The 8,917-nt window shown below is 51.3% G+C and overlaps 1 protein-coding gene across 1 annotated transcript in view; it reads right to left on the bottom strand.

Moving 5' to 3' along the window:
• Positions 1-1,589: 1,589 nt before the first annotated feature.
• The window catches only part of LOC144736343 (beta-klotho-like), a 32,501-nt gene continuing 25,173 nt past the window's right edge, over positions 1,590-8,917 (bottom strand). Inside the window, exons 5-6 of the mRNA XM_078619012.1 lie at positions 7,638-8,542; positions 1,590-6,806 (exon numbers count right to left, since the gene is read on the bottom strand). Coding sequence (XP_078475138.1) covers positions 6,364-6,806; positions 7,638-8,542 — 1,348 coding nt within the window. The 3' untranslated portion in view covers positions 1,590-6,363. The remainder of the gene's footprint in view (positions 6,807-7,637; positions 8,543-8,917) is intronic.

Below are 8,917 nucleotides of genomic sequence, written 5' to 3'. Positions count from 1 at the left end.
CTGGCTGTCTCCTCCTCAGCTGCACACCACTCCGCAGCTTCCTCTTATCTTCGGGGTTGGCTCCCGATGGCCGTCGGCGCCCCCCCCTCTCCACACTTGCCCGCGTGGCCTCACTCTTTTCCGCTCACACCCCGACTACCTTCCCCTTCCGGTTTACCCGCTTAAAGCCCCGAACCTTACCCCCACGTCACATGACTCCACCCCCCGTGACGTCACCTCCGGAAGGTCGCTTACGCCCGCATTACATATGTAACGAGCGCCTGCAGGGACGTGCGCGTGCACGCAGCCACCTCCGCATTAGTAGTGGTGCACGTAGGAGTGTGTGGGATAACTCCGGGCGGTGGTAAGCCAGCCACTTAGCCATGTCCCTCAGAGAGGCGCGGGGGGGGGGATCACCTGATCGGCGGGGGCCCGGCGAGAGGTGGCCGACGAGGAGGAGGGGGGAGTGGATGGGGTGGACGTCGTGCCTCGCCCGCTCACGAGGAGCGGGGAGGTGGACGTCGGCCCCCACACAACCACGCGGAGACGAGGAATGGTTCTCGGGCTGCTTGCCGTTTATTTACACACGCCGCATCATACACTCACACCAGTTGTAGGTGCACACTACCTCGGTCCTTCACACGGACACCCCGCGAACAATACAATGCCCTGCTACGGCTACCCCTATCTCTACTCACTCGTCTGTCCCGGGCGGAGGATCAGCCAACACTGCCCGGCGACGAGGTGAGATGTCTTCACAGCCGGTCCCTCACCCTTGCCCCAACAACGACCGCGAGCGTAGGCAACCGGGTCCCTTTAAACCTCCTGCATGGCTCCTCCATTCGGTTAGGCTCCACCCAACCTCTCAAGGTTACGTCATCCATGCCCTGATGGAACCTCTCAACCAACCCGCACTTCCCTACGCTCGCCCCTCATTGGCTACTCGCGGTACTCCTCTAAACAAGTGTAATGCGAGCAAGGATTGAGGGGGGCGGAGTCTGGGTCACGTGAGGAGAGGGAGGAGTTAGGGTCACGTGGGGGAGAGGATTTAGGGAGAGAACCGGAAGGGATCGGGGAGTTAAGACGGAGTGAAAACGGGAGGAGGCCACGCTGGGCAGTACTGGGAGGGTGGCGCGATCGCCACGTGTTGGGAGACCTCGGCACCGTCGGCCATCGGTGTCCGGGCGCAGGGGGGCTAGCGGGCTGTGGAAGGCTGGCCGTGAGCGAGGAGGAGCGGAGCAGCAGTGTGGCTGCAGAGCGGAGCAGCAGGGTGGCTGCAGAGCGGAGCAGCAGGGTGGCTGCAGAGCGGAGCAGCAGGGTGGCTGCAGAGCGGAGCAGCAGGGTGGCTGCAGAGCGGAGCAGCAGTGTGGCTGCAGAGCGGAGCAGCAGTGTGGCTGCAGAGCGGCGCAGCAGTGTGGCTGCAGAGCAGAGCAGCAGTGTGGCTGCAGAGCAGAGCAGCAGTGTGGCTGCAGAGCGGAGCAGCAGGGTGGCTGCAGGGCGGAGTAGCAGTGTGGCTGCGGAGTGCTCGACAGAGGAGACGCGGGCCTGAGCGAGGACGCCGTGGGAGCGAGATTTACACGAACCCAAATAAAGGACAACGGAGATCGACACTGTGGAAGAGTCCTTTATTACACAAGTAAAACATTTCTGAATCGAGAAATAAGTTAGACACAAATATGAAACGCAATACATTTTCAATATTATCTGAATTGTATCTAGATTTATACAGCACTTTAGTCCAAAGTGCTTTACAATTGTTATGAAAGTGTACCTTCAATGATAGTGGTGAAAATAAAGAGTGGGTTATTAAAAGTGGTAGTGTAGCTATTATACTCTTTGCTTCTTTCGGTGAAGTCACGTAGGTAGAAAAATAATAGATCACGACGTTTCGATCGCAACACAAGCAATCGTCATCAGGTGGAACAACCACGGCAAGAAAATACTGCTGAAGTAGGAGAGAGATCTGCCATGGCACGAGGTTATATAGGCCTTGGCAGTAGGGGGGAGAGAGAAGGGGGGGGAGGAGGTGGGGTAGAAAGTGGACCCCACAGCAGCACGCGGGTCACTGAAGTAAAGTGGACCACCGTGGCAGCACTGGAGAGATCGGCTGCAGGGGGGGGGGGAGAGAGAAGAAGGGGGGGGGGAGGCGGGGCAGAAAGTGGACCCCGCGGCAGCACCCGGGTCACTAGAGTAAAGTGGACCACCGCGGCAGCCTAGCTCTAATCTCAGACAGAATAAGATTGCTTCGATTTGAAGTTGATAATTTAGACAAGATTATCTTACAATCACACTTAGAATTAACAGATAAAATGTCCACATCTGATTGGGACCATGTAGATAACATGACAGTTTCTTCAGCTACTTCAATGTCAACCAAATGTAAAGTTAACTTGATTGCTAAATTCAACCTCCTGTCAAAAAAAAAGCCAGAGCCACACGCTAAAAAGTTAGATGTTAACAAGATTGTCATCAATCATAGTAACATCCCAATTTCCGACAGCCTAAAGTCGGCACTAGCAAAAGGGTTTAATTTCGCAGTCACCCCTAAACACATCCCAGTGGATGATATCATTGCCCAGGTCGACGTAGCCCTCAAAGGCTCGGGACACATCCCGGCAGACATTGCTAGATCTGAAATCGCTGCTATCCTCAAAAACGCGAAGAACCCCATTAGCAACATTAGCACGGACGAGCGTTTTGAACTCTCTCAATAAAAAAAACAGAGATGACATAGCCATCCTCTCAGCCGACAAGGGCAATGACACTGTCATCATGGATAAAACCACTTACAACAACAAAATTCAGGACCTTCTTAATGATGGTAGCTATACCAAAACCAACAGAGATCCCACCAACCGCCTAGCTACAAAGACCAACAATATCATCACTAATTCAACTTCTCTTGTCGATTCGACCAAGCAGCGCTCTCTAAAACCTTCGGCTGCTAGACCACCCATATATTATGGCCTTCCAAAGATCCACAAAGAAGGTACCCCGCTCTGTCCTATCGTCTCCATCATTAACTCGCCCACCTACAAACTGGCCCGGTTTCTGTCTGAGACCCTGCTTCCTTTCACGGGCAAGACCACCTCAGCTGTACTTAACTTGGCTCACTTGGTTCCTCTAATCAAGCACATCTGACTGTCTCCAGATGATTTACTTGTCAGTTTCGATGTAGTCTCCCTGTTCACCAAGGTATCTGTACCTGATACCATTGCAATCATTGAAGACTTGGTCCAAAAGGGACTGAATCGAGATGTATCAACTTTGGTAAGGCACTGCCTTACAAACAAAATGAGGGTACCCCAATGGGTTCTCCATTATCGCCAGTGGTAGCGAATGTTTTTATGGAGAAATTTGAGACAGATACCATCCAGACATCCACCCTATGTCCTTCCTTGTGGAAGAGATACGTAGATGACACGTTTGTTATCGCCAGCACTGAACCAATTTCTCAACCACATCAATTGCATACACCCATCTATCAAATTCACCATGGAAGTGGAAAAGGATGGCAAGCTACCATTCCTGGATGTTTTGATTGAGAAGAGACCTGATGGCTCATTGGGACACTGTCTACAGGAAAGCCATCCACTCTGACTCTCACCACCATCCAGCCCAGAAAAATTCCCTCATCAAAACACTACACCATAGGGCCCGTTGCATCTCCGACCAGCATCACCTAGCCAGTGAGCTGGAGCACGTACACCAAGCCCTCAGTATGAACGGATATTTTGACCATACAATCCGCAAAGCTGTCTCCCCAGCCATGGGGAGACAACCATCTGAGGATCCAACCAATACCATCACTTTGCCATACATAGCAGAGGTTACCAAAATATTTCCAAAATCTTAAACAAACACAAGATCCAGGTTCGTTTCAACACAGTACACAGAATTCGTGATATGATCCCATCTGTAAAGGATGTAATTCCTGATATGCAATACCCGGGTGTCTACAAACTGAGTTGTGGCTGCATCAGCAGTTACATTGGGGAAACGAAACGACATGTCTCGGACCGCGTTCGTGAACACAAGGCAGATCTGAAACACGGTAGGACCAATACTTCTGCCGTTGCTTATCATTGTTTTAATGCAATGGGCTCACACGAAATTGACTTTTTCAAGACGAAGGTACTCTGCAAACCCACCGGCTATTATCAGAAATTTGTTCATGAAGCCATCCAGATATATAAATACAGCCACAACTTCAACCGAGAAGATGGGTACAAACTGAGCAATCAATGGAAGGATGTTATTAACCAGGTAAAGTCTTAACTGACTGTGATGTTTCCATCCTACCTGCCTATGTCATCTGTTATTTCCGACTCTCTGTGTGTCTTTCTCTCTCTCTGTGCATCTCTCTCCGACCTCTACTCCAGTGACCCGGGTGCTGCCGCGGGGTCAACTTTCTGCCCCGCCTCCTCCCCCCTATCTCTCTCCCCCCTACTGCCGAGGCCTATAAAACCTCGTGCCACGACAGATTTCTCTCCTACTTCAGCAGTTTTTTCTTGCTGTGGTTGTCCCACCTGATGACGATTGCTTGTGTTGCGATCGAAACATCATGATCTATTATTTTTCTACCTACGTGACTTTACCGAAAGAACCAAAGAGTATGGATTCCTGCAGTCACGAAAGCTTCAACTCAAGAGTGTAGCTATTGTCAGTAAGGAGAACAGATAGGAGTGGTTTAGGAGGGGTTGGGGTAGTGATACGGTCTGGGGTAGGTCTGGTCGTAGCTGAGGGCAGGGAGTAGTAGTAGGATAGGCAACGAAGAAGATATGGGAATTGTTTTAAGGGAAAAACAGAAGCAGATTATAGTGAAGATGATTGTTTAATGCACAGTGGGAGTTTGTTCCAGTGAAGGGGTGCAAGAAGGGAAAAGAAACAAAAGCAAGAATGGTTGGGATCTTAGAGGATGGGATGTGACATAGTAAGATCAAGTGAACTGTTTTAAAGACAGCAATAGTAGACTTGGAGCCAGTGAAGATGGAAAAGTCGAGCAGAAGTGTGGGAATTGTGGGGAAGGTTACACATGATCAGAGCCTATATTACGATAATACTCATTACGACGATAGCAGTGGAGGATGGTCCAGTGGCTTTTGCATTGCACTATAAACCTGACGACAAGTTTGATTCTGGGCCATGGCTAACCCCAGAGGCCAGTGATATCTGATCCATACCTGCGTGCTTACTGCTTCGCAAATGCTCACTGGACAGGGGGTGAAGTATTCTTAAACAACCCCCATGGCTGACACAGAACTGGAAATCCCTCATCCTGCAGTCAATTCGACTTAATTATTGTTTGACAATTCTTTCATTAATGTTTAAACCTATTATTTTATTTCAACTTGTAATGCGCACGGTATTTGCTATGGCTCAGAGGCACAAGGAACTTCTGAAAAGCGGGAAGGCAGCCAAGCACTGAGCCTATACCAACAATTGCCCAAGCTATGAGGTCCTCTATATATTAAAGTGTTTTCAGCCAATTAATGAGTATTTGCACATGTGGGAGGAAAATGAACCACCTGAAGAAAACCCATGCATGTGAGGAGGCAAAACTGTATCCAATACAGATAGTATAGACTGAGTCCACATTTTGCTGTATAGCATTCCCTTGCCCACCACGGACTTGCCATCTGTGGAATTCTTGTATACACGGTTGCTTACTTGTATACCAATGTACCAAACGTGACCTGGAAATTTGAGTATCCACGGGTAAGCGCGGGTCCGCAAAACGGATTTACATATTTTGCAGTGCCGTTTTTCTCCTCCGTGGCCATAGCGCCACCTGTGGCGCTGCGTAGCTTATCAGCTGTCTGTTAAAGGATACCTGTACTGCCTTCCTCTGGCGAGCCCAATAAAAGAGAATTTCACAACATCTGTGTGGGATCCACCAACCCTCACTGCCACCAAAGTGCCAGAATACAGATGTCCACCACCACCACCCAGCTAATTAAGAGTTACACAGAACTTCACGTACAATGAGTAAACTATTGATATAAGTGATACATTTAGATCCAGCAAGTCTATCATGAGTCATTTATTATAAAATTACTCCGTACTGTATTTTACATGACATAAAATCTACAATTCGTGATGGCCGGTAGTCAAGAATAACATCGGAGCTGCAGCCACGGAATGGAACGCAACCAAGAGGATGCTAACCGAGGAGACAGAACGATAAAATCAACTCGTGGTGTGCAGTGGGTGCTGGGTGGATTATTACTTGACAGGAATCATGAGTGGTGGCAGCAGCTTGGCGAGGCTTTCATCCAGCAGCGGGTTGACCCCGGTGACGACAATGATAATGATGCCGGTCAGGAGTTGCAGCCGCCTCGGTAGCTCGTTGTCATCGCCACGGCAACTCGTGAAACAGCTCCCCTATTTGTCACCATCTGTGCCCTCTACATGGAGAGCAAATCGCCGGTGCTGGCAGACGGCATCAGTGCTATGACGGGGGGGCCTGCCGGATCGGCACCAGCGCAGGGTGGCTGCGGTGCTCGCAAAACAAATGACCAGCACGAGTGTCACAGCCACAAACGCCAGTAGCGGCTTCCGCTGCAGAAGAAACTCGCACGGCACACAGGAGGAGGAGGAATTAGTGGACGCTACAACGAGGCCTTCACAGGGGCGGGTGGACACGGCGGCATCACTGGCGCCGCCGGGGAATCCTCGTTGGCGGACGATGGAAGCGAGCACCATGGCCGACTGCTTGGCCTCGCTGCCGCTCTGTGCCGAGCTGAAGAAGCCGACCTCGGGCAGGAAGCGGTCACGGAAGGCCCACGCAAAGTACGCAGTCACGTTCACGCCGTCCAGATCTCGGGCTGTACGAGAGACAGACGGGTTCGGGCTAGTCAAAAACTGCAGTCTCTTTATACCTTCCCCCCCATGGACCACATCTGGCCCGACTGGTTTTAAACGGAAATGGGCTAAATACAAGTGCAATTACGGGAGTCATGCCCGGTGGTCGTCTGCCAACAAGCGGACGATCAAGAGATCGACCTCATACCCCGACCCGTTGTGCTGCTTGTGCCACACCAGCCTTGCTGTGAAGTGGCTGAGTGCCAGAAAATCGTCCGTGCCCTGCACAAACCCGGCCTCCTGCTTCGTGAAACTTGGTAAAAATTGTCAACTATCCCCAAACTCATGCAATTAAAATGAAATATAATGGAGCAGCCCTGTAATATATCACTCTAGATCTGTGATCTGAGAGTCCCTCTAGAGAGTTTTTTGGTGTACAAATGTCTTCTAAGAAGTTGGATTACCTACACTTTACCCCACCATACACGACCCACTGATCAACCAATTTTACAATGCGTGTGTAATTTAAGTATCGATTACAAATGTAATGCAATTACACGTTCAAATTACATGTAATGTAGATTCTGCCCATCTCAAAAAAGGCTTTGGGGATCGGCCAGCGAAGCTATGACTGCCCTGAGATGGAATGATAAAAGATTAGCAAGATGGAGAGATAAAGCTCAATTGAGGATGAAATAGATGTGGACACGCTATAGATAAGAAGCAATAAAGACATTATACGTCAGCCTACGTAAGTGTGCATTATCCATGTTTTTGTTTTATATAAGCCTCGCCCATGCCGTTACCCCAGATAGTCGAGTGTCCACTGCGCCATCGTGTCACCCACACCTCACCTTTCAACACCTCGTTGATGTAGCTCTGGTGGTAGTAGGTCCGTGCATCGTCGTGCAGTGCAGCTCTGTCCACCACCCCGTTGGCCATCATGTAGATGGGCAGCGACTGCCCGTACCTTCTCACAATCCAACGGAGGGCCTTCCTGATGCCTTGTGGAAAGATCGCTGCCCCGGACGGCGACCGTGGCCAGGTGGCATCCGCCGATGAGCGGACTTCCTGATCAGCCTCGTACCCCGACCCATTGCGCTGCTCGTGCCGCACCAGCCTCGCCGTGAAGTGGCTGAGCGCCAGAAAATCGCCGGTGCCCCGCATGAGACCGGCCTCCTGCTCCGTGAAACTCGGCAGGCGTGTCGCTTCGCCGCCGCTGCCGTGGCCCCCTCGCCGCCTGAGCCGTTCCTCTTGCCAGGCCCTCATCTCCGTGGGGTAGAGTCCCGTGCGGAACACGGGGTCAGCGAACCAGGCGGTCTGGAAGACGAGGGCACGCTCCGCGGCCGCGGTATCGGCCGCAGCGAACGGGTTCGCCGGCTCGGCCCAGTCGGCCCGCAGCGCAATGGACACGTGACCCCCATACCTGCCGCGGAACTCGCTGTCATAGATGTGCCAGGCAGCTGCATGGGCCCGCAGCAGGTTGTGGGCCGCGGCGTAAGCCATCCCGTCGTGGCCCCGGAGCCCGTCGAGCAGCCGTACATTGCCCGGCTCGTTGACCGTGATCCAAGTCTTCACATGGGCCCCGAGATGCGCGAAGCAGTGGCGGGCATAGGCGGCGAACGCCGGTGCCGTTGATGCGTTGAGCCAGCCGCCGTGCCACGCAATCGCGGCCGGTAGGCCCGAGTGGTGGTGCGTCGGGTGGTAGAGCACGGCGACCACGGTGATGCCCGCTCGGTGCAGCTCCTTGGCATAGCACCTGTGTGACCAGAACCGAACACAGCGTCAAAGGCGAGAGGGGGTTTGAGGTTCGAAAAGCATTCCAGAAAAATAAATTGTTGAAAACGCACACTACACAGAAATTCTTTCTCATCAAGACGCTCATACATCGGGCTAAGAAAGTGTCAGATGGGGATAGTCTGAGAAGTGAAATTAAACATTTTAAAGAAGTGCTGCAATTGAACGGTTACAATGATGCACAAATCAACAGGGCACTGAATGCCAAAACCAAATCAAATAACACGAGCGTTGTAACTGACCAAGTAATTAAAACTATTAAAATACTGTACATTGTGGGAGTAAATGATAAACTAGCCAGATTTTTGGAAAAACAAAACATCCAAGTCAGATTTGG

This window comes from Lampetra planeri, chromosome 60, assembly GCF_965212315.1.
Source record: "Lampetra planeri chromosome 60, kcLamPlan1.2.h2, whole genome shotgun sequence".
In the NCBI taxonomy this organism is placed as follows: domain Eukaryota; kingdom Metazoa; phylum Chordata; class Hyperoartia; order Petromyzontiformes; family Petromyzontidae; genus Lampetra; species Lampetra planeri.
Note: the sequence above shows the minus strand (reverse complement) of the source record. Positions and strands in the feature narration are given on the sequence as shown.